This window comes from Netta rufina, assembly GCF_964035555.1.
Source record: "Netta rufina genome assembly, chromosome: 6".
NCBI lineage: Eukaryota > Metazoa > Chordata > Aves > Anseriformes > Anatidae > Netta > Netta rufina.
This window is the reverse complement of record NC_140129.1, coordinates 19,767,851-19,793,570: the sequence shown is the minus strand read 5'-3', so window position 1 is coordinate 19,793,570 and position 25,720 is coordinate 19,767,851. Positions and strand designations below refer to the sequence as shown.

The 25,720-nt window shown below is 41.9% G+C and overlaps 1 protein-coding gene across 1 annotated transcript; it reads left to right on the top strand.

The window, feature by feature from the left end:
• Positions 1-177: 177 nt before the first annotated feature.
• Positions 178-23,905, top strand: GAD1 (glutamate decarboxylase 1; the record flags this gene model as incomplete). The annotated part of the gene is made up of 16 exons (XM_084289185.1): positions 178-247; positions 1,616-1,678; positions 5,849-6,007; positions 6,660-6,902; positions 7,723-7,813; positions 12,433-12,545; positions 13,883-13,998; positions 14,093-14,172; positions 14,377-14,431; positions 15,551-15,667; positions 15,828-15,892; positions 18,314-18,392; positions 20,063-20,212; positions 21,119-21,226; positions 21,894-21,983; positions 23,732-23,905. 16 exons carry the CDS (start codon positions 178-180, stop codon positions 23,903-23,905), a joined length of 1,773 nt encoding a protein of 590 aa, XP_084145311.1.
• Positions 23,906-25,720: the final 1,815 nt, after the last annotated feature.

Sequence of the window (25,720 nt, the reverse complement as noted above, 5' to 3'; positions counted from 1 at the left end):
GGCGGAGGCAGCAGCCTCCTGTCTGCCGGCATCCACAGGACTCCGGCGCGGTCCTCCAGGAGAGCAGGCTACTAAAAGCGCCTTTTCTTCCTTCCAGTAAATTCCCTGCTGCCCACCCGCGCTCGGAGGAATAGCGAAGGAAACCCGAGCTCCAGGGACCGGGGCTTTTCTGAAAGGATGGCTTCCTCCGCTCCCTCGTCCTCCAACGACGCTCCGGACCCCACCCCGACTAATTTACGACCCACAAGTAGGTTTTAATCTTTTCCTCGTTTAAAGCATTTTGGAGGCTTCCTCCACCTAGGCTCGGGAAGACCAGATTCGAAACGAAACGGTGAATCTGTGAAGCCCCGTTCTGCGCTGCTGAGCGAGGTGCGGAAAGTGCTCCACACAAAGAAAGCAGCCGCGGGTGGCAGCGGGAGGGGGCCGTGCGGGGAAGACGCCGGGAGGGAGAGCCCACCGCAGCAGCCAGCGCTGCCTTTCTCTTCCAGCCGCATTTGACGGATTTAGACAATAAACTGAATTGTCAAAAATAAAAAAATTAAAAAAATCGGGATGTAAAGGGAGCGGGGAAAATGAATCAGATAAAGGGCGAAGTTACACCAATGGCTCGAAGCGGGCTCTTCCCCCTCCCTTACGTTTTATAAATGCTAATGCTACAGCTTCCTTTCAGCCCACGCTGAAGCCTGTAATCAAGCGAAATTTGGATGCTAATTGTAGCTTTTCAAAGCCTTGTGTTCCTAATTGCTCTGAATTCGCCTTGAGTTATTGAGGTGTGAGTGGGAAGCAGAGGCTGCTGCAGGTGGATAGAGAATCAGTTTACAGCCCTGCCGGGCAATTCCGGCTGTCGCCTACCAAAAATAAAAAAATAAATGGGGAGGCTCCGTGCTATAAAGCACGCGAGACAAAGCGGGGGCAACAGTAAGAGACGAAAGGTTGTCAGGCAAGGCGGGGAATAGCTTTTAGCCCGAAAGGGCTGCCAGGCACAACTCCGCTGCCATCACCCTGTGGCCGGGGGAGGGCTGGGCTTTCTCCCCGCCGGGGGGACGGGCACAGCGCCGGGCTGGGGGCTGAGCCGCCCCCTCACGGCCGAGGCTCCCCGGGCCCCCGGCCGCCGCCCCCCCGCCCAGGTGAGCCCAGCCCCAGCCCGTCGCCCTCTCTCCCCAGGACACATCGCTCCCCCCGGCGCCGCCACCGCCGCCGTGCCACCCGCGGGGAGGGGGCGGCCCCCCGGTGCCGTGCCCCCGAGGCTGGGGGGCCGGCAGCGTCTCCCATCACGGCTGCCCGCGGCCCGTCAGTCCGGCCGGGGCTCAGTGAGGCGCGTCCCATCATCCAGTCAAATACTATTTTTCACCCAATTAATTCCTGAACTCGGCTGTGACCCCATTTCACGCCACTTTATTTTAAGCCGCCGCTTCCCTGGAGCCCCGCCAGCGCGTTCCGGGACGCCCCGCTCCCGGCAGCGCTCCCCCGGCGCCCCGTCGGGCCGGGCCGGGCACAGGGCGCCCCCCGAGGGGGGCGTGGGGGAAGCGCAGGGGTCGGGCTGCCCCGGGTGGTGCCGGCGGGGTCCCGGCCGGGGTCTCGCCGCCTCAGGGAACTCCTCTGCCCTCTCTTGCAGCCTACGACTCGTGGTGTGGCGTGGCGCACGGGTGCACCAGGAAGATCGGGCTGAAGATATGCGGTAAGTCCGCCCGACCTCCCGACCCCGACCCCGCCCCGGGTGGCGGCCTCGGGCTCCCCCTGCCGGGCACGGAGCCTCCCCTCCCCTCCGCTCCGCTCCGCTCCCCTCCGCGCCCCGGTCCCGCCGCCCTCCCGTGCGTTTGCTTCGGCCCCGGCGTTTTCCGCCGCCCCTCCTGCAATTGCCGGGGGTGCGAAGGCGCGGGGGGAGCGCCGGGCGGCCGGCGGGGGGAACCCACGGGGGTTTGGCCGCCTCGCCGCCTGAAATTTTTCAGCCTTATCGGAGTAGAAAATACGGATCTCCTGGGGGAAAAAGATTAACGAGAGCCTTATTAAAGAGCAATTCGTCAGCTTGCTGCGCTGGTAAGATAGTGCTGGCAGCCAGTCAGCGCGCAGGCACATGAGATGCAGGAAGGGAAACAAATGCACAATCAGATCACAACGTTATAGCAAGAGATTCATTTGCAGATAACAAGCTGTCTTCCTTCTCCAGATTTCTCAGTAGCGCCTTCGTTTGCGTGGACAAACAGTCAAATTTTCATTTGCTGATGACGAGAATCGTTCAGCTTAGCCTGTGCCCCTTATGAATAGAAATTATTTCCGATTTCCCCCAGCTGCCTCTTTTGGGAGGGGGCGGGGGATTGTTTCCTGGGAGAAATGGGCTTTTTTTCAAAGCCAAGACATGTCTGAGCCCCTTGCCCTACTCTTCCGAGTCGAAGCTAAACGTTTTGCTACGCGGAAGTTTGGACAGAAAACGAATCAGGGTGCAAGTGTTTAACCCAGTATCTATTAGAGATCTCGTTGGAACCCGCAGGCGGCATTAACGAGTAGTCGCTTAGTTCTATAAATAGCCCCTGATCCGCGTGTAATGGACCGTTTCCCTACCAGTCCCTTCAGTGGCTGGAGCGATGGGCTTTTTCATCATCATTTTAATTTAGCCCGGCAAGCAGAACTGATAAAGTAACGCACCGTTAGGCTCGTTCCATGTTGCTAGACTACCGGGGTTACAGGGGGACATCGCAGCTTCCCTCAATTTAGGCGTCAGATCAAACACACTGAAAATGAAATATCCCACCATTTTGGATTTGAGAGCGGCGAAAGAGAGTGTAGCAGTGCCTTTGTGAAGGGAAATCAAAGCAAGCAAGGATGATGTTTTGGTTTTGTTTTTATTTTGCTCGGTTTTAGCTTGCCTTTTCTGGCTTTTTTTTTTTTTTTTTTTTTTTTTTTCTGTTTGACACGGAAAACGTACCGTGGCTAATAACGGTGATTCGGAATCATCGAGTTCGATCACGACTGATATGAGCCCTCACACTGGGATCTAACACCTTCACGGAACAGAAAGGGAAGGCTGCCTTTGGTAAATACACGGAGTGAAGCATTGAGGATGCCAAATATCCTAATTACGCGTGCTAAACCAGCTAACGTTCGACTATTAGAGCTGATTATCGCCTTGTCCTTACCTTTTACAAGACATTATTCCGGATCCTAAGCATTGTGCTGCTACAAAGCTGTAGAAAACTAAGATTTGTTCTTTCTGTGTATCACACCGAAATCGATTCATTTTCAACGCGAACTTGAAATAAGGGTTCAGCTCAAAGAGAGCGCAGGTCTTGAACAATGGGTCTGTCCTTCCACCCGTTTCCTATATTGTACTTGACATTTTCAGTAATTACGCACCCGAGATTTATGTGTCATTTCTTTTCAAATCACTGACCGATTTAAGGACGAGCTCCGTTCCTTTCTGTTTGAAAGCCACCGCCTGAAAAGAGCCCTGCGGCTGCCACACCCCCAGCCCCGTCACCGCACGCATCAGCTTCGAAAAGATAACACGTTTTGAAGAGGTCTCGGAGTATCTCAGCGTGCAAAGCACGGGAAGGTTGCCCCCCGTGCCCGGAGCTGCGGGCTGCACCTCTCTCTCCCACCCCGACCACTAACACCGCCGCTGGCACCGATTCCGTTACCGCCTGCTGCCGTCGGTGGAGGCACTCGACGTGGCAGAACTGCTCCGGATAAGGCGAACGGCTGAGTTGTCGGCAGCCCGCCGCGGCTCCCCCGCAGGCAGGTGGGCTTTCAGCAGCAGCCCCGCGTGGTGGAGGCTCAGCCCGTAGTCACAGCCCGTGGGATCGCCGCCGAGTCCCTCGCACGCTGCCTCCTGCCCAGCCTCTCTGTGAAACCACGCAGGAATTGTAGGCACTACGGGGATCGAGGGGCTCCTTCGCCGGGTCAGTCCCTGCCTTCAAAAACTCGGTCCCTCTTGATGCTCGTCCATGCAAATACCTCCCAGCGGGGCACCTGCGGCATGCAGCTGGGGAGCGCTGCGCTCCCCCTTGCTGCGCGAGAGGCAAACCCTGCCGTACGGCGTGCGCTGCTGCCTGCTGGGTCTCTCCTACAGCGGTCTCTTTTTTGGTTTGTTCGTTTCTTTCCGCGCGGGGTACGGATGGCACCTCTTTCGGCACCTCCGCCCTCCGAGCGGCCCCTGCGGAGCTGCCCCTGCCGCCCGCCCCGACCCCTGCGGGGCCTGCCGAGCACCTCGCTCCCGTCGCTGCTCTGCCGCCGAGCGTCGCCGCCAGGAGCCCTGCGGAAAAAAGAGTGACCAAACTAAGCACAACGAAGCCGCGGGACCTGGGGTGCAGGCGGTCGCTCCGCAATTCAGTCCAGGCCAGATCGCACCTAATCCGGTGTCAGCTGCGCCGCCCGATGAGCAGGAGAACACCACTTGCAGGTGCAGGAGCCCGCGGTCCGCTGCAGGGGCGGTTGAAAGCAGTAACAAAACTGCACACGAATAAAGCTCCTCGGTCGCGGACTCCTAATTTCTGCAAGAAAAGAGATTCTATGAAATAGCTTGTCTCACATAGCTCACGTCCCTCAAAGCATCGTAGAAGGAAGCTGATGAGCGGAGCATGAATATGAAGAGACAAAACGACAAAAGTGCGCCGGACACAGCCACGAGAGGGGGCTGCGCTCCGGGGCTCCCTTCTCGGGGGCTGCCCCGAGCCTGTCGGGCCGGCCCAGCGGCTCGGGGCGCTCCCTTGTCCCCGCACCGCGCTGCAGGGGCCCGGCCGGGCCGGGGGAGCCATCGGGGCTGCGAGGAGCCCGGGGCATGCGGCCGGCGAGGAGCGGCGTCGGGGGACGCGGAAGGGCGAAGTGCCAGCCCTGGCTGTCCTCGCTCCAACGTCTTCCTCTCTGGCGGGCGTCCCCAGCCGCGAAGAGACCTGGTTTCAGGCACTACTCGTTCGAAGCAAAACAGATCGAGCAAACCTCCGGGGAGCGCGGCGCCCCTCCGAGCGGTGCGGTGTCACCGCTTGGCCCCAACCTGGGCGCGCCCGGCGCAGCCGGGGAGGTCCCAAAGCCGCTGCCTTCGCTGCTGAGGGAGAGGCCGGCACGGTGCGCATTTTAGCGGGCATGGATTTCGCGGGACAGATCCCGAGAAGCCGGTGGCACAGCTCCGCCCGGTTGCAGCCGGCCGGCCCTGCGTGGCTCTCGGGCCGGTGGCTCCGTCCCCGCTGTCACGCCGGCCGGTGGCGGCGGCCCCGGGCGCCCGAGCTGCGTGTCCAGAGAGAGCAGGGACCCCGGGGAGGATTGAGGTCGGTGTTGAAGCGCTTTCTCGGGCGGAAAATCCTCATGGTGTGGACACGTGCCGGTGAGGACATCATTCCCACTGGCACCGGGGAGGGGGCTTGGTGAGTGCTACCCGTGTCCCTAAGCCCTGGCGGGGAATGCTCCAGGACGGCTGCTCGCTCTCGTGTCTTTTGTGCGTGAGAGCACCGCGAGGAGAAGCAAAAGTGGCCCTGATTTTAATCATACATCATTGCCCCTGTCTGCTGGGTCCATAAACTTCGCCTGCAGGCTGAAATAGCATTGACTCATCCTGAACTCTCTTCCAGTGGCTGGCTACTGAAGTGGAATCTGTCTGATCGACTTAATAAGAATGTACCACTGCACTAAATGACAAAAATTTGTTTTTTGCATGGCTGGGTTTTTGCAGTTGATGGCGTTTTGAGCTCTCCCTCCTGGAGGCAAATAAACCCCATAAATACTCTTATTCCTGACCTCATTAGTCAGATCCAGAGCGAACACAGCTTCGAACTGGTGTCTAGAGAGCTGCTTTAGATATTTCTAAACATGTTGGGAAGTGAGAAAACTCTGACCTGTGCACCTTGCAATAACAATGTAGGGTTCCTGCAAAGGACCAACAGTCTGGAAGACAAGGGCCGGATCGTGAGCTCCCTGAAGGAAAGGCGGTCCTCCAAGAGCCTGCTGGCGTGTGAGAACAGCGAGAAGGAGTCCAGGTTCCGGCGCACCGAGACAGACTTCTCCAATTTGTATGCCAGAGGTAAACGCTCTTTGCAGCTTCTGCGTGCTCCAGCCCGGTCACGTCCCCTAGCAGTCTGCCCTTGCCTCCCCTGCAAGTGCAGCCGCCTTCAGACCGTGCTTTTGCTTGGCTGCTTTTGAGGGGAGCCGTGAGCGTGTTTGCTGAGGGCCGCACTGGCGATGTTTAAAAGTTTCCTGAAATGCGCGTTTATGTTCCTTGGGCTGATCCGCAGCTCAGCTCCAGCTGTTCCTCCGGGGTCACTCCAGAGCCAGCTCCCAGGAGGAGAGCAATTTCGTATTTTATTTCCTCCTCAATAGATCAGCAATGAAACGGTCTGTGATTGCTAGCTACGGGGAGGGTGGGGAAGAGAAATCAATCTTTTATTTTCTTTCTTTTTTTTTTAAATTTTTTTTCGGGGGAGGAAGCGGGCCAGGTGAAGGGCAGCTGCGGGGCTTTTGGCTCCCGGGGCTGAGCGCCCCGCCGTTCCCGCAGGTGACCGGGCTCGCCCTTCCCCACCTGGCGAGGGGCCCCGGGGCAGCGGCCGGTTTCGCCGTGCCCCGTCCCTCCCTTGGCAGGCTGAGTCCAGGTGCCGGGAGGGCTGCGGGCGGCCGGGGCTGCTTCATCTCCGCCTGTCGCTCCCAAAGCAGGCGCTGACGGCTGGTTTGCCCCGCAGATTTGCTGCCCGCCAAGAACGGCGAGGAGCAGACCATGCAGTTCCTGCTGGAGGTCGTGGACATCCTCCTCAACTACGTGAGGAAGACGTTTGACAGGTCCACCAAAGTGCTGGACTTCCACCACCCGCACCAGCTCCTGGAGGGCATGGAGGGCTTCAACCTGGAGCTCTCGGACAACCCCGAGTCCCTGGAGCAGATCCTGGTGGACTGCAGGGACACGCTCAAGTACGGGGTGAGGACAGGTAGGTTCTCGCACGGCTCCGGGGAGCCTCTGGGTGAGGAGAGCGGGCCCCGGGGGCTCGGCTCCAGCCGTGCGCCGCCCGGCCCCGGCGGCAGGGCTCGGTGCTGTTTGCAGAGCCCAGAAACAAGTTTTTAAGACGTAATCTTTTTCACTTGATGAAATGCGAGCTGTCTGTATCTCCGGGGAGCAATATCATTAGGTAAATGAGGGCATAAATGACGCCGAATTTGCAGTTTTTCTTCTTTATGTTCGCCAGACGTTTAATGAAAAAGAGACTGAAATCCTAGGAATCATCAATAAAGGAACCCTGTGGATTTCAGCCCATTACCCCGGGGCCCCGCCTATCCAGGCCCTTCCCAAGCAGCCGCCGATGGCCGCCTACAGCCGCGTCCCCTCAGGGCCGGGGCCGCTTCATGTCGGGCTCAGTGAGGGGCTTCGGCGGCAACAGCCCCGTGTGGGGCCGCCATGGCGGGAGGGCTGCCAGAGGGAGCTCGTTGCGGGGTGTGCGGGGGGGCCGATATAATCGACGGCGCCTGGCCGCGTTTGGGCTCCGTGCCCGTAGCGAAGGGACGCCTGTTTGCCTGCTGAGGCCAGCCGGGCGAAGCTCGCCCTGCCGGCAGCGGGGCCGCAGCCCGGCCCGCTCCGTGAGGGCGGCGAAATGGCGGCTGAGCTGACGGGCCGGCAGGGCCCCAGCCGCAGCGAGGCCGTGGGCGAAGTCTGGGCCTCCTCGCCCCCCCGAGCCGAGGGGCGCTGCTGGGTTGGAAGGGGAGCTTTGGGGACAGCCGTGGGGTCGTGCTGAGCCGTTCTCAATTGTCTTTCAGGTCATCCGCGCTTTTTCAATCAGCTCTCCACAGGGCTGGACATCATTGGCTTGGCCGGGGAGTGGCTGACATCGACTGCTAACACAAACATGTAAGCGGTGTCTTGCCAGCTTCTGTGCCTCGTGCTGTGGTTAAAGGGGTTGTCATCTGTCACGATAGACATGCATCGTGATAGATCCGTAGTTATCAGCTTTAAATGCTGATTGGTGTATCTTCAATAAAAGTGTCACCCGTGACAGTAATACAGACCAAATAGTTACGTGAAGCTGAACAGTTTAATATTTCTGATAAATACAATGCAAATATCCGAGCACGTGGTGAGTAAAATATGCTGATTCTAATATGCTATTAATATTCTGATTCTAATAGAAAGGATTTCTCTTCTCTTGGACTAGTCTTTATCTTTTCCATACATTTTTTTAAAGATTTATCTATAGACTGAGTAATTCTGCATTTAGTTACAGTAGAATACAACATAAACAAAACTACTGCATTTTTTCCCGTTGGCTTCAGAGGTAAGACTTGGACCACCACCTTTTCCTGTGTATGTGCTGGTAAAGAAGTTACTTCTGTGTGGCTTCAAAAGGGTTAAAAATGTAATACTGGAAATTAGTTTAATGGTAATGAAGGAATTACCTACTCTAAGATTTGTTAAAGTAGTGTATAAAAAAATAGTCAGAAAAAGTAAAAAATTACTTCTAGAACCTGTCAGTGAGAAAACTTCATTTTTTTTTTACATCAGTAAATGATAGTAAAATGAAATGAAGTAATGAATGCTTCAGAAAAGTGAAAGATGTTATGCTGATTTTTTTGCAACTAAGTGTCATTTGTGAAGAAAACTTTTTCATGGTTTTTATTTGTGTATTGATCTGCATATGTTCCAAAATGTGCTGGGACTGTAAATATTTGGCAGGTAACTGACTGCCTTCTGTTTTAGCCCTGTATTGGATGTGTTTTAACTGTAAAGCTACCTCTAGTCTGAGTAGTTTGTTGCTAATTGGCAGAACACAGGAAATGTATCTGCAGATCTGAAAATGAACAGTTTCTCCTGGTCCATCCATGAATAAATGGTTCATTAAGTATAGCTGATCGCTAGCAGCTCTGTGTAGATTAGGAGCTGTGCCTGTTTTGTGACATTAGCAGTAAAGAAAATTGCATAAGGTGCTCCAGCCAAAACCAACCCGCTCTTTACAATTATCATCTTTCCAATTAGTTTTGTTTGCTAAAAAATGCTGTAAGAGATTCAGATCTAAAAGCTGACTGTAAGAAAAAACAAACAAACAAACAAAAAACCACAACAAACAGTAGCAACATACATTTTAATGGTAAAACTAGTAGTGCAGGGTGCTTTTTTATTCCTTCCTAGGACCATAAATAAAAGCTAAAACAGTTCTGATTACATTTCTAAAATAAAATCTTGATTAAATGTTGGTCCTCTGTGACAAAAGCATACTTTAAAGAGTGTCACTTTTTTGCAGGCTTCATTTCCGTTGACTGACTTAGTTATCCTAGCTTAGCTGTCCTTTCGTAATCAATGAAATTGCACAAGTATAATAAGGCAAACCAGAATTCAGCTCTGTGGCAGACTTTGATAATCTTATGAAATGTTACCATCATTATTAGAAACATCACACTAAGTTCTGTAAGAGTAACTCTTTTATGAAGTTGCTTTTGTCTTTCTTATTTTGGTTTTAAAGTTATATTTTTAAATAGCTAGTTCTGTAAAGCTAGTTTCTGATTCATTTGTACTTTAAACGTGAAGCTATCTTGAAAACACTTTTCTGCAAGTGTTAAAATTGAATCTTTTTGATGTTTATCAAATGCAAAATGGTATGTAGCTCTTTTTTCAGCAAACCAAGGTCAACATGATTTGCTTTAAAAGTAACACAGTAATTGCAAGTATAGTTGAAGCAAGATGTTTGTAAAATACAATTTAAAGAACTGACAAGGTTATTAACAATAGCCATACTGACTCTTCGAGCTCGGGGGAACATACCACTTGTTTTGAGCGGTGTTCTGGCATGGAAGAGCAGGTTTTGACCTTTATCTGGAAACTGTTCTAACCTATTTCAGTTACACAACCATGTAACGTGACAGTAACACTGGATTGTGGTAGGGTATGTCTTTGATTTCCCATGTTTCTTTTCCCCCTATAAACACTATTTAAAATATACGCTTAGTGTACAGTTAGAAGAATACATATTTCCTTTCTCAAATGGATTTTGAGAAAACATCTGTATTTTCTAAAAAAAAAAAAATATATATTGTCATTAGGAAACGTTCCTTAAATGTCACTGTGAAGATGCTATATTAAATTAAACATAATAAACTTCCCACGTTGACTTGGAAATAATGTATCAACATGCTATTCATAGCTCCATCACTGAGCTTAAGGCTTTCTGGGTGGAATTTTCAGGAGCTGCTATTACTCACTTAGCTCTAGGGATCAGTAGTATGGGGAGCTCGCTCACCACACGGCAGCCAGCTGAGGTTAGAGAGCAATGATGCTGTCTGGAAGTTTGTTTTATGCCCGCTGTTAGCCAAGATGAGAGAACGATGTTGATAGTATTGGGTTTATGCATTTGTACATAAATATTCAGATGCATATTTATGAAAAATTAACATATATAATCTAAAATGCTTTATATTTGTTCTCAGAATGCTTTTTTTTAAAAAAAAAAATAAATATTGGCAAATGGGAACAGGGAAAGAACGCTTTGTCCTAATAAAAATGCTTCTGCCTTTAGTTGAGGGCAGAATTAAGCCAGTGCTACCCACTACCAAGATAAAACCATTATTTTATTCTTTTAGAGAAGACCTGAGATTCATGACTGTTTTAGTTAATTCATAGAAATACCTGTACAGGTTGTAACTGTATGGAAAAAAAATCTAGTCAGGATTTTTTTGTCAGGAGAATGGTTTTAAAGTAGGACAGTTCCTTATGGGTCAAACACATTTTCTACATTTTAGCAAAATTTTCAAAATCATTGAAGTTTAAAACAAGTTGGACTGACCTTGAGCAAGTTGTTATATTCAGAATCTTAGCCATCTTCTAATATAACTACTGTGGTCTTGTCATTTATAATCATCCACAGTTGTTTTTTTGACTTCTTTGTAAGCCTTTGGAGACTCAGAAAATAATTACATAATAAAATAAGTAAATTCTATTTTACTTGCTTTTCAGTATAATTTAAAATTCCCATGTGATCATTTAGTATTTTGAATACAAAAAAAAAAAAAAAAAGCTTAATAGTGTATACTTTCTATACAAGCCATTGAGTCTTACAGGAAGTATGTAGGGATCAGTGTGCAAGATCTCAAAATAAAAATAAAAATGCATTTAAACTTCTGGAAAAAAAAATCACATTGACTTAAGTATGTCCTCTCTTAGGCTACACTGTTTTGTACACTGCTGAGTTCCTTTTGGCTTCTGTTGGACTTTCAGCCTAAATAAAGGTTGGAATATGTCTTAGACTTGCAGTATGTAAAAAAAGCACAAATCAAAATGAGCTGTCATGTTTTTGCTACTGAGGAGATTGCAGACACCAGCTAGTTTGTTAATTTTGTGTTTCTCTAATTATTGGAAGCACCCAAAATCCAGATCCATGTTCAGCTATTTCTGACAGTTCTGATGATGATCAAAGCAAAATAAGTAGTATTTTTGCTTCTCAAAATAGCAATGATAATAATAAGAAAAAAAATATGAAAGTTAATATTTTAAACTAAGCAGTGTAGATATAAGTAAAAGACAAGCTTTCAGGCATAGCTTGTCTCCTCAAGGTTTGCCATACCTATTATCAAAGTGTCATTTTAGTATTAAAGAAACAACGTACACATTCGTAAAATTGTACAAGTGGAAGGCATAAATGATCAGTCAGATCCAGTGTCAGGGTGTCATATTCTTGAAGATTCTGTTAAAAATCACAGATTAATTGTTTAGTTACTTTCTGTTTCTGCCTTCACCTATCCCTCTCACCTCCACCCCCCCACCCCCTTTATTTATTTATTTTTTTTTTGGTATACACAGCAAGCAGTTTATTTACAGCAGTAGCAATTTATCCAAAAAATGGTTGTATGGCTGTCACTTTCCATCCACAGAGCTGTCTGTGACATCATGGCATACCAGACTATGCAATGTGTTTTGCCCTCATTAAATGGGTACAACAGTTGACTGCTGTCTTGTTTTTTTGTAATTGTTAATTAGAAAATCATCATTTATAATTACTCTTGACAGTTATTGATCACATGGTATTGTAGAAATAAGTTGTCCTTGGAGATCATCAACGGAATAAATCCACATAATTAATTGTATTTAGACTTTGAAGGCCTAGCTCAATACTTCTAATTATGGCTGTGGTTAGCTCAGTAAGTTCACAGTTTTCATAAGGAATTGGCACTTTGGGAGACAAATGTGTGACAGCACAGCAGTCCCTAGCACACTGATGATAAACATTAGGTCTCATGTTGGTTATAATAGAAAAGTTATTGATACTGCAGGTCTTTATTGACCAATATTTCACATTTTGTCTTCATGAGGATTTGTGCTTGTGTAAAGTTTGCTATATCAGATGCTGCAGATTCCTTTTTTTTTTTTTTATATGAATTGAGCATTTTCACATTTCTAGTTTTCAATTTAGACTGAGAATTGATTGTGTGTTTTGAAATCTATATTTATTTATTTATTTTATTTTGTTTGCTTTATCCATGTAGGTTCACATATGAAATTGCCCCTGTTTTTGTCCTCATGGAACAAATAACACTTCGGAAGATGAGAGAGATTATTGGATGGTCAAATAAAGATGGTGATGGAATATTCTCACCTGGTGGGTTTTTCTCGTGTTTTTGTTGGTTTACTAAAACTTAAAATATTCGAATAAACAGAAGCTGTGTCTGAATGTCCACATTTTGCTTGAAATGTTTTCAAGACAAAATGACGTCAGAGTTTTAGAAGTATGAATTTCTCACCTGAAGTACATGCTTTGTTCAAACATCCCACAAAAAGAAGTTGAAAAAAAAAAATATTATCTTTGGGCATGTCTGTCTATGATGGCTGACATTTTTAAAGCTTGATTATGAGCTCTGGCATGTAATTAGGCATTTAGACACCTTCTCTTGTGTGTCATTTCTGGAGGTAATGACCTGCAGAACCACAACTTCTCCTGACCAATTGTTCTTGAGAGCCTTAAGAAAAGGGACTGTTTGTCACTTTCTGGGCCATAATTTTCCCAGAAATCCAACTGGATTCTCAGAAGTATCATTCTGAAGACCAAGCCGAAGCGTCTTCCCATGAAAGCAGTATAAAAGCTGTTAGCAGTGTTAGAAAAGACTGGGAAACCATGTGGAAGCTGGGGCACCCAGCAGAACTCCAGATTTCTGGGTTTGTTGTTCAAGAGAAACCATCATGTTTCACAGGATGAAGGGCAAATTCCAACTCCTTTTGGAATAGCCTACCTAAAATCCAGAAATGTACTCTTGCTTGGTCTCTAGTCCCACCTGCAAGAAAAATACAGATTTTGCCCAGTGTTCTAGTTGATGAAGAAATACTATAGGAAGAAATTCCCCTAAACTTTATGGGTAAGATTCTTATTACTAAATCTTGTCTGCATTGTTCAACTGAGCTAGTTGTCCTGAGCTCCTTTTAGAAGAAAAGAAAGGGAAATAGATATTTTCTCTCAATTCACATTCTTCGAAAGTAAGTATCAAAATATTCTTTTAACTGACTATAAAGGAAACTTAGGATAACTACTTGAGCTGTAGAAAGCTACCTCTTAGCCATCTAGTTCTACATCTTCAGTGAGACAGGATAAATCTATCCAGTATGTGAATTTTCTTCAGACCCAGAGAATTCAGTAACTTCCTGTTTTTCATGCTAACAAGAAGCTGTCATGCAAAAGCAGTGAAATGAAAACCGACCTTTTTAGGAATGTGTTTCAAAATATTAGCAATTGAAAGAGATGATAGATTATCAGTATGGCTTTATAGAGCGTCTGTCCCTATGCTGTTTAGACATATGACCACATATTTCAGAGATTTGTTTTTTCATAGTTCACTGCCACTTTCACCGATAATCCAAGTGAGTCTTGTATGTCTTTGGTCTAATAAGATTTTTTTTTTCTCATCATCACTCTGAGTCTTCATTCATTTATTTGTTCATTCACAGGAGGAGCTATTTCCAACATGTACAGCATAATGGCTGCACGCTACAAATATTTCCCTGAAGTCAAAACCAAAGGCATGGCTGCAGTCCCTAAACTGGTTCTCTTTACCTCAGAACATGTGAGCTCAATACTCTGTTAACTAATTGATGTATATTGTGAAGACATTTCATTATTAAATGACTACTCCATTAAATGTGCATGGTTTCCTTCAGAGTCACTACTCAATAAAGAAAGCTGGAGCTGCACTTGGATTTGGAACAGACAACGTGATTTTGATAAAATGCAATGAAAGGTAGGATAGATGCTAATGTTTTGATATATTAAATATGTTCATCTGTTAAATTTCTTTTATTGTACTTAAGGACTGGTTCAATACAGTGTGTCAAGTTGCTAATGGCCTGTTGAGAAAATCCTATTAAATTATTTCAACTGTAGCTAGTATTTCTCTATGCACTCTTTAATTTTCTTTGTCTTTCTGTTTCTACAATAATTACAGAGGCAAAATAATACCAGCTGATTTGGAAGCAAAAATTTTGGAAGCGAAACAAAAGGTTTGCGTTTTAAAAAAATTAGTGCTTAAATATTTAGCTTAGTAAAATATATTACCTCTTCCTTTGAAGGCTGAGGGTTAACATTAAACAAACATATTATAATAATATAAATGCTATAATAACATTTTTTCGGCTGATTAATTATACACTTCTATATTGCTTAGGGAATTATCTTGCCATGGTTTCCATTTACTATTAAAAGTCTCTCTCTTTCTCTCTCTCTCTCTCTCTCTCTCTCTATCTCACACACTTTTGACCCACATCTGTATTTTATGAATTTTTAAAATAATTTTCTGTTTGGAAATAGTATGGAAAAATACTAAAACACGAAACTAAAACTACTTTTATCCAAACCTTAAGGTTTAGTTAAAAACATCAAAAATTCTGTTGGATGTTAGTCCTAAAAATTCCTTTAGATTCCATGTGTGAAGCTGCAGGGTTAGTGACTATACCTAGCAAGTTTAATTTTTTGAAGCATTTATTATTATTTCTTAAATCAGCACAATGAAAAATCCATTAATTTTATATAAAACCACCAAAGTTAGAGGTATCAAGATTTTTCTTGATTTCTTATCTTCTTTATACTTGGAATTGTGGTTCACATTTATTTAACCTAACTCGAAATTGTCTCATTTTGATCTTATGGTTCTACATTTAATACTTTTGTTTCGGATGGCTTTGTTTTGCTCTATTCTGTTTGTCAGTAGATAAAGATTAAAGGAATAACTTCAAGCTTTCAAATCACAATTTACCACATTTAATTAATTTTCCTTTATATTTCTATAAAAGTCTAAGCTTTAGTTGACTATTGCTAGTGTGCTACTAGAACTTTTAAATCTCCTCACCAGAAAGAATTAGAGAAAATAATATTCTCTACCTTCTAACTAGTTAATTTTGTGGACTTACAGTGCAATAAAAACAGACAGTTCATTCCTACTTTGCAGTCAGTTTTTCAGTTTCTGTTGGTGCTTGTGTGTACTTCTCACTTGGGAAGAAAAACATTTTCAGACAGGAAAATGGGGTAGCAACATTTCTAAAATGGTTTTCATGGTTTTTGTTTGTTTTTGTTTATCTGAAAGAGGCTGGATTTTATAGTTAATACTGTTATTTTTATTGTAGGGATACATTCCTCTCTTTGTAAATGCAACCGCAGGCACAACAGTATATGGAGCCTTTGATCCAATACAGGAGATTGCAGATATATGTGAAAAATACAACCTCTGGCTCCATGTAGATGTAAGTAGCTTACTCACATGACGTTATTAAAGCAATATAGGATTTTAGTTTACACGTTTTGTCTTGATTTAAAATATTTAATATTAGAACCCGAGTAAATTAAAATATGTTAGACTTTTCAAAACAACAAGTCTTCTCTTTTTATTCCTATCTCTTCCAGGCTGCTTGGGGAGGTGGACTCTTAATGTCCCGAAAGCATCGTCATAAATTGAATGGAATAGAAAGGTACTACACGCTCCGTATTAGTAATCCTGTTATTTAAGTAATTTTGTAAGGTATATGACACATTACAAATTCATGAAAAGATTTAGACCTAGGAGTTCCATGTATAGGCTTTGGCATAGATGTTTCCACACCCAGTGTTGACAAGGCTGTAATTTATAGAAGATGCCATATTCGTAGTACCATGGGTGTGTTTATTTCTAGACTTTCCCTGAAACTACTTTATCATAAAAGGCTGCCCATCTGAATAAAAATCAGAACAGTAATGAAGAACCAGAAACATAAGGTCTTTCCCATCACTGCAGGTATCAACTTCAAGGGAATCAAAAAAGGATTTGAAACAAACTCTACCTCTACTCAAACTCTTCCTTGAGCCAGCTGTGCTGCATGTGGGCACTGTATAAAGGTATAAAATAAGAGCAGTGAACAGAGTTCTTCATTAGATAGACTTTCCCAGTGGTGGTCATTTCATACTGTAAGTAAGAACAAGTACAGGATAAAAAACAATATATGGAAGGACTGGTAGGAAAAGTGCATGGACCTTTATGGCACAAAGTGGGATGTTGTAAGAGAACTCCAAAACAGCAGAACAGTCCAGTTTGCCACTCACTCATGTTATGTCAACATGTCTAATATGAAGTTAGTATTATAAAACAATTTCCTTAAGCTACACTGGTTTAGTCAAAGTAGTTTGGCACACCTCTTCTGCTGTGAGGTAAACCCAAAGGTGCTAACTCGGGTGGTAAGCTTAGTTAATTAGCAAATATTGAAAACAACAGGCCACGAAGCATGATATTATTTCTTTTCTAACAGCTTGTACTATCTTCAAATGTGTGATGGGGCTCACATGTACCATGTAATTGACTGTCACAGGCCCCAGCTGAGGTCTGTTGCTCACACTCAGGCAGACTTGGACTGCCCAGAGACATGGACATAGGAGGACTGGCATGCTGCCATGGGTACATAGCTTGGATTGCTTGCAGGAGGATAGCCTCTGGCTGTCTGACTGTGCAGAATAGAGAATGATGTTTTCATGTTAAAATAAACCAAATGCTTCTTTGGAATGCTACTTGAAATTGCCTTTGTTTGGAACCCTGAAAATTAAATGAATGTGCAAAACTGAAACCATAGCACTCTCAGAAGGAAACAAGCTGTTATATAAAGTTCCTGTTTCTTGACTACTCCATCTGAACTATTATTGAAGTTTTTAAAAAGATACTTGACTCCCAGAGTCCAATCTCTAAAGTGACACCAGCTGAGCTACTTAACCTGCTGGCTGTACTACCTAAGACTTAGAGGGAGGGTGAGCTGCCCAGGTGCAGCCCAGGCTGCCCTGTTGTTTTGGCCAATATGTGCTACTATCTAACCAAGCGCAGATGAAAATTGGAATTGTATCTGGGGTATTTGTGGAATCAGTCACCCTCAGACTTGGGTGAAGAAGTTGCGTTGAAGAGGAACTGTGGAACAGAGGAACCGTGGTTGTGTCTGTGTCTTCTGAGAGACAGGGGTGGAAGGAGGAAATCCCTTTGAACTTTCTTTAAACCAGATTGTGTTAACATCTGTATAGTCTGTGAAATGTCATTATATGGTTTCTTTTACTGGAACATGCAGTGAATCAAGAGGACGTTTGGTAATTAATAACTTGGGGTGAAGAGGTCAGTGGACATAGAATGGTGGTACATTTATTTTAGCATCATCATTAAACTGTCTAGGATGATATATTAAAATACAGAAAATCTTATCTGTTTGACAAGTAAATTAGGTGATCTTATGCATCCACTTGTGCTTACACATAAGGAGTTTTAACCTTTACGTGCAGAATGATAAGACTGTAAAGTTTTATAGCCTTTTAACAGTCCATAGACTTGACAAGATAGTATAGAAAAGGCCTCTTATGGCTCTACCTGGAGCAGCAGATAAGCATTAGAAGTGTATTTTGCTTTGCTTTATACTTTTCCAGCAGCTGTTTGGCAAAGAACTGATTTTTTTCAGTGCTTCATATTATTTTCCTTAATTCTTTGCCCCATCTGCTTGTTAGTACCTTGAATCAATAATAACCTGTCAGACTGTTTCTGGTAGGTTTGTTAGTGCTATTTCTAGAATTGGACACATCTGGGGATGAAGTTAGTATTTCAGCTACTCAGCATAGTCTGACATTAATTATCTGGTATTAATACTAATAGAAACTAAGCAGAAGTCTGATATTAAAGAGTTAATGCACATAAAATTCCTTTCCTGGATGATACAGCTGGGAAGGGAGACATCTGAGATAGTGTGATCTCCATAGTGAAATAAGCTGGTCAAAATCTCCATGCATTTCCAGCTACAAGCAGAAAACTAAAGTGACCACTCCAGGTTGAATTTTTGTTTTCCATACCTAGCTGAATGTATTTTTGTTTGTTTGTTTGTTTGTTTTGTTTGTAGAGCCAATTCAGTCACTTGGAATCCACACAAGATGATGGGAGTATTGTTGCAATGTTCCGCCATTCTGGTCCGGGAGAAGGTCTGTTTTATATTTAGTGATTATGCAGTTAAAAAAAAATGTAACTATCAAACCTTGATTTTCAAAAGAATATGGCAAAATCCATTTCATTTCAAAACTTCTTTTGGAAGGAATAATTATGTGGATTTATATTGTGCTTAGGAAATTTTTGTTTGTTCATTTTTCTTTTTGTCAAAGCTGTTGACAGTATGGGTCAGATACTCAGCTGCTGGATCTTTGAATATTTTAAGAACAACACTATAGCCATGCCAGTCTATTTCATCTGAGAATCTGTCCCTTTGTTCCCATGATATACTGAACATACAGCCTTGGTGTTAGTAATTGGTCACTGTCTAAACTGCTTACTTGAAAAGCAAGTATTTTACCTTCTGTGGTAATTTAAAAGTTTCTCAATTATGTTAAAAGCAAGCCACACTGCTTAATTAATTTTTAAAAACACATAATCTATATGTGTAAATACATACTATGTATTTTTAGGGCTTCCTTCTAGATTCTCTGTTGCCATCAATGCAAGACTGGTGTCTTATTTCTTTTAAGTTCTAAGTATTTTCTTTAGGTAATCAAAAAAAAAAAAAAGTCATGCCGTCTGTGGATAGGACTACTATTTTTTTTTCCTATTTTCTAACATGTCATTTGCTACTAAAAGATGTTTGTTGAGGAAGTGGTAGCAGTCTGTAGAGCAGAGGTGTAGATGTTGTAGGGTTCAGTTCTAGATCAGCCATTTGTTTTCCAGTTGACCCATCTCTAAACTGAACGTTTCCCATGAAGTGTTATACTCACCTTTATAAGGCATTTTGAGATCTATTGGAGGGAAGCACTAGCCATTATTTAGTGGCATGCATGCTTATCATGCAAACTGTTGCAGGATTTCGGCAAAATTATTCTCTGTGGGGGAATTTTGATGGGTGTATTTGTGTTCATCAGCTAGAGCTGTGGTCTTTGACATTTTTAAAAGGACCACTAATATATTTTATAGAAGACGCAGACAGCTTTAGAAATGTTGCATATATAAACTCTGTGTAACATACAGGAATTTTCTCCTTTGTGTTTCCTTCAGAGATCCTTTTGTAGCCCGTAGATCTCCATTGGTCTGTAGACAATCATTTTAAAGGCTGCAATGCACTCCTTCCCATTGTTTGCTTATTTTAAAACATTTCTAAGCAAAAAAATATCCAGTTTAGATTATCTGTGTTTATAGTTATCACTAATGCTAAGTATCATTAAGCTGGAAAATATATGAAGTTGGAGCCATAGATTTTTTTTCCTAAAGTTTCTGTAGCTATATGCAGCACTGAGAAACCACAACTTTATTCTAGTGTATTAAGTTAATACATCAAATGTTTAAGTCTTAAAAACACAGCTTTACAATGTGAAGTGTACCAAATTAGTATTGGAAATTAAGAATCCAAATGCAGCTGAGGACGTTTTTTCAGTTGTGGATGTCTGGGTGTGTAAAACCGTATGACTTCTCAGGAACTGCTAAGGGAACCACCCTAGGTTATAAAATTGCATCTGTGGCTCATGTTCATAAAAGAAGGTCAGCATTTCATTATTTGGTTGTTTAAAGAACAATTCTTCTGTATATATTCAATATACAGTATATGTATTATTAATACATACAGATTCACACTTATGACATGTTTCATATATGTCCATGCCTTTCATTACAGGGTATACTTCAAGGCTGCAATCAAATGTGCGCAGGATATCTCTTCCAGCAAGATAAACAGTATGATGTATCCTATGACACTGGAGATAAGGCAATACAGTGTGGTCGACATGTGGACATTTTCAAATTCTGGTTGATGTGGAAAGCAAAGGTAAATAATAAAATCAGAGTTCAAATATCAGAAATTATTTATTTAATTTATAAGATTCGTGTAATGGAAGGTTTTTTTAACACTTACATAATCACAGTTTCTAAACATATAGGTATATCTGAGAATTAAGTTAAAAAAAAGAACCATTCAACTTGTAGGACATTAGTCGTCAATAGTTTGGATGGAAGTAATAGGAAAGTTTTAAGTCATTTGATCAGTGTAGCTCAGAAATAGTCTAGTTCAGAACTAGTAGTGTAGTTCAGTGTAGTTCAGAAATAGTAAGATAATTTTGATTTTCTTTTACTTATTCATTCATATAAAGGAGTATACTTATAAGAAAAAAGGTTTTTTTTTTTTTTTTTTTTTTTTCATATTTTATTTGTTATCAATGCTCATCTACTTTTTCTGGGATTATGATCTTTCAAAAAACCCAATACTACAGAAGACCGGTAGGTAGACAGTGACTTTAAGCAAACAGGCTTTCGTTTTCTGACTTTTTAAAACGAAAAGTTCTAGCAAACTGTTTAGATAAATAAATTACTTCCCAGATCTTACCCTTTCAGTTGTGTTTCTGTTCCATGTTCATGGTCTTCAAGAAGAACTGGGATGCCAAGACACAGTATTTTTATATTTGAAAACTGAAAAAAATACTCTATTAAAAATATCAGAAGTCTTTGTTTTTATCATCATAAATATTCTTAAAAACAGAACAAAAGGAAGTAGTGATTACAATTATGATATATTTAACTGCTTCTGTAGTGATTGATTAACTTTACTTTTAAATTACAACAGATAATTCTGCTAAATGATTTGTCCGAAGCCATTTAAGATTGAAGCCTGTCTGCAAAGTTGATTACATCAGGGGATGAAATATTACTATATAATTAACACTTTGTTTTTATAAAGGGTACAGTAGGATTTGAAAATCAGATCAACAAATGCCTGGAACTGGCAGAATATCTCTATACTAAAATCAAAAACAGAGAAGAATTTGAAATGGTTTTTGAAGGAGAGGTAAGTTTTCTTTCATTTAACCTATGTGTAGGAGCTAAATCCATATGGAATTCTGAAAACAGTCTTCACACCTCTCATAGTTCAACCCAGTTACACAGAACTGCTCTTATTTTCCGAAGAATTACATGACTATTGACATCTGGGGAGATTTTTTGGCCAATTACGTGTGGGTTTATATCACAGATGTCAGCTTTACCTCCTCTCTCTCTCCTCTCCAGAGGTCTTTTGAGTTTAGGGCATGAAGACTACCTCAAAGCAATCTATTAATTCTGAGATTCCAGGTGCTGCCATGTACATAACTGCAAATCTGTTTTTGCTGTGTTCTGTGGAAACTCCCAGTACTGTATAAACTCCTGCTTCATAGAATAGCATATCTGTTATCTCTTCATTTACTATGAAAAGGAAAATGGGGTTGACCTTGTAGGGAATTTGAAAAGCAGTTCCCCTTAAAACTGCATGAAGGTAGAAGACATTGACACTTAGCACCCTAAAATGTTGCAAATGGGATGATGTATAGGGATCTAAGATAGTAGATGCAAAAAGCAGTACTGTATTTATTTATTTTTTGGCATCCAAGTCTATGCTATAATATGCTAGCCCATAGAATGTCTGATTGATCTGTATTATTGTGTTTATCGATGTACGTGTTTGGTTATTCTTTTTGCAGCCAGAGCATACAAACGTATGTTTTTGGTATATTCCACCAAGTCTCAGGGGCATGCCAGACTGCGATGAGAGACGAGAAAAGTTACACAGGGTGAGACTTACGTTAAATGCAAAAATATACTCTGCTATTTCAACCCGAAGTATTGTGTTAATTCAAAACAATACGTCCATGTCTTGACATGTGTTCCAGATTCTGGGACATCAGTTTTCCAACTGCTTGTTATGACCTTGATATTTATTCACCTTTGTCTGCTGTTGGGGCTGGTCACATTTTCCCTATAGAACAACTCGGTTATTCATTGTTTTTTATTACTTCTGTGGTCCCAAAAGCACATAACAGTTTTTAAAAAGTTGCTAGGCACAAAAAAGGTCCCCATCCTGTTTGAACACCATATCAGCAAGAGAAAAGAAAGGGTAATTATTTGAAAGGGACAGGTAAAGGACATGAAAATCTGTAAGCTTTTTGTCAAGTTTTTATTTTGATTTTAAATGTTCTTGATTAGTAATGGGTGATTTTGTAATATTTAACTAATTACTGCATTTCAGTGAAAATGAATACCTTCTGAAAGACTTTGGGATTTTTTTTTTAAGAAATGACAAAGGGCAATGAGGGCATAGTACAAGCACCAGAAGAATTTCTCTGTTATGTAGGACTTGAGGGAAGTGAAAGACATTAATTTTGTAAAAACATTTTTGACAGATAGAAGTGGAATGAAATAAATTAAGCAGACAAAAGAATGATTTTATAGTTGTAAAAATGAATTGCATTTTTTTTTATGTGTGGAAAGGAAGAATGGGCCAAATTGGGAGGTTTTGTAGATACTGTTTTGTCTGCAACACACTGAGAAAGAGAATGGGAGAGAACAAAAATTCCTGGATCAACCCACTGATATGTTAAATAAAGAAATTGCCAAAAGTGAGAGAAAAAAGGAAGATAGGTGAGATTGGGAATAAAGATGAAATGTTTGACTTGACCATGTTAAAGAACGTTATAAAGCATCCTACAAAACAGTTAAGAACCAGAAATCGGACCTTGGCTGGCAGACAGTAGAGCAGGAGACAGAACTGAACAGCAAAACTGCCCTACTCAATCCCAAATATTAAGACGGTTGGAACAGTATTCCTTATAAATTAAAGCGAGGAAGTCAGACTGAGGTAAATGTGCAGTATTGCAAGAATACTGGAAGATTTCCATGGCTTATGCTAGCAGAAAATATTCTTTATGACAGAGATCTTGTTGAAAAATTTCCACCATCTCCCTTATTGCCCTGCTAGCAAATTGGCCCTGAGAACAAATATATTTTCATGGAAAGTATCCAGGAGCCTCAAAAAGTTGGTTCCAGAGTACCGGAGGTTTTTTGTTTGTTTGTTTGTTTGTTGGGGGGAGGGGGTGTGATAAAATTCTTTATGACAAAATCATCCATACCTCTTTTTTTTTCCAAACACCGTAGCAGAACTGTGCACTTCCAGTACCTGTCATTTGAGTATTCGTTGTTTGGGCTATAAGAATAGAAATTAATTAATCAGCATATAGAAATGATATGTACGTTAGATATATAAAAATATTACAGACTGAATACACTAGGATGCTAGTGTCTGTCTCATAATCAAAAGATTCCTTAAAAGGTGGATGTTATTGTTGTTGATTTTCCTTTACATATCCAATCCTAAACACGCATGTGGTTTTTCAAGCTTTTGCTCTTGTATTGCCTTTTTGATCTGCCCATTTAATTTTTTTGTTTTGTTTTGTTTTCCCTGAATTAAGAAAGGTTGTGATATACAAAGAAAAGACATAAAAAAAAATTTGAAACTCTCTCTCTCTCATTTTAATTTCTAAAGGTGGCACCAAAAATCAAAGCACTGATGATGGAGTCAGGTACTACCATGGTTGGATATCAGCCACAGGGTGATAAAGTCAACTTCTTCCGAATGGTCATCTCAAATCCAGCAGCAACGAAGTCTGACATAGACTTCCTCATTGAGGAAATAGAGAGACTGGGGCAGGAGCTGTAGTGCAATGGTTCAGTTATTTATTTCTCTAATTCACTGTTTTCCAGTACTGGCTATTTTTTTAACCCAGTCCTGAAGAACACGTTTTAAGGAAATTCCCTTTCTGTAAGCTCCAATCTCCTAAGACATCGTTAAACAGCAACAACAAGGTATAGGCTACTAAAACATACATGTATTGGTAGATCATTTTACTGAGGGAAAATGTATTATCTTGAAGTTGAAGTACTGTTGACTCTTACATTGGTCTTGTTTATTGTTGTCAGCAGGAAATTAGTAAGTACTAAAATAGAAAATTAAGAACTCTGCACAGTACATATGTACAGTATAAATATATATATAATTATATATATACATATATATACATATATATATATATAAAGTGGTTATAAACTTAGACCTAAGCCACAGCATGTTTTCCACTTTAAGAGAAGTAAGTTTTCCTTCAACATCTAATGACGTGGATAATGTGCTACGGATTTTTTGCCAGGTAAAAATAGACATATAGAAACATTCCTAAAATGTAGATTCGTAGGAGCTAAAGAAAATGTATAACAGTATTAAATCTTATTGTTGGTGCTTCTCTTACATACAAAACAGCAATCTCCAACAGCACCTTTGAGTAAAATAGTTGTATTTCCCCTTTAGTGTCACATCAGGGGATAATTGTAGCAGAGTCATTGTAACAGGTATATTATTGCTGTATTTTTAGAGGTTAATTTGTGTAGATTGTGTATATTATTGTTAATTGACTTTGTGTAAAAGGATTTAAATGTAATAGTTTTACAGCAAGATAACTGTTGAATTGTAGGTATATGAAATATTTGCTTATTTATATGCAGAGATTTACCATGCTGAAGAGTTGTCTTGTATTTTCTTCCATTTGTAATGTATCCTATTTATATATTATTGAAGTTCTAAATAATGTTTATGGTATTTTAGTGTATTTGTGAGCCAAAGAAAAAATACAAAAATATTAGTTGACACTCATTTAAATCGTAGTGCCCTTAAAATAATAATTTACAGATAATTTTACTGATTAGAAAGAATTCTAACATTGTATATAGATTGTCAAATAATGAAATCCCCTTAATCTATTAGAATTTTCATTTTTATTTATTGTAATGTCAGAATGTCTGTTCAGTGTTCTGAATGCTTTTCTAGTGAATATTGGCTGCTAACCAAGGCCCCTGGTCTTGAGCTGTATTTCAGAACTGATCTGTATGACCATCCTAACTAAATTCTTTGGGAAGATTCCTGAAGGTCTATAGCATTTATATGGGAGTCTTAACCAGCACCATTTTAGTGAAATTAAATTCACTATATAGTTGGAGCACATAAAATAAATAGAAACAAAATTCATCTCAGAATTTTTAAATACAGCTGGCTTGTTGCAACAATTTAAACTGGCCAGGCTTTTCAAAGTATAGACGCCATCTGCAGCTTGTTCAGTTTTAATCATTAGATAATCAATACTGCAAAGTGGAAAATTCCATACTGGAAGCAGAATAGTGGAACAAAATGAAAATTCAATAGTTCTCTGTCTACAGAATTACTGTCATGGTGATAAATGGAATATGCTGATTTCAAACCTCTTCATATATGATCCTATGTCCATTACCCATGCAAGTCAATTATTAGTTGGGTTTTCTTTTTTTTTTGTTTGTTTTATTCTTCTCCAAATCAGTAATAAAATCTAATTATTTTAGAAATATTCAGTGAAATGCAGTCACACTATGCCATATTCACAGCTTCTCTCACCCTCTTCAGTTCTGTGGAAGGACAGACAGCTACAGGCAGCAGATACTTCCATCCTGCAGG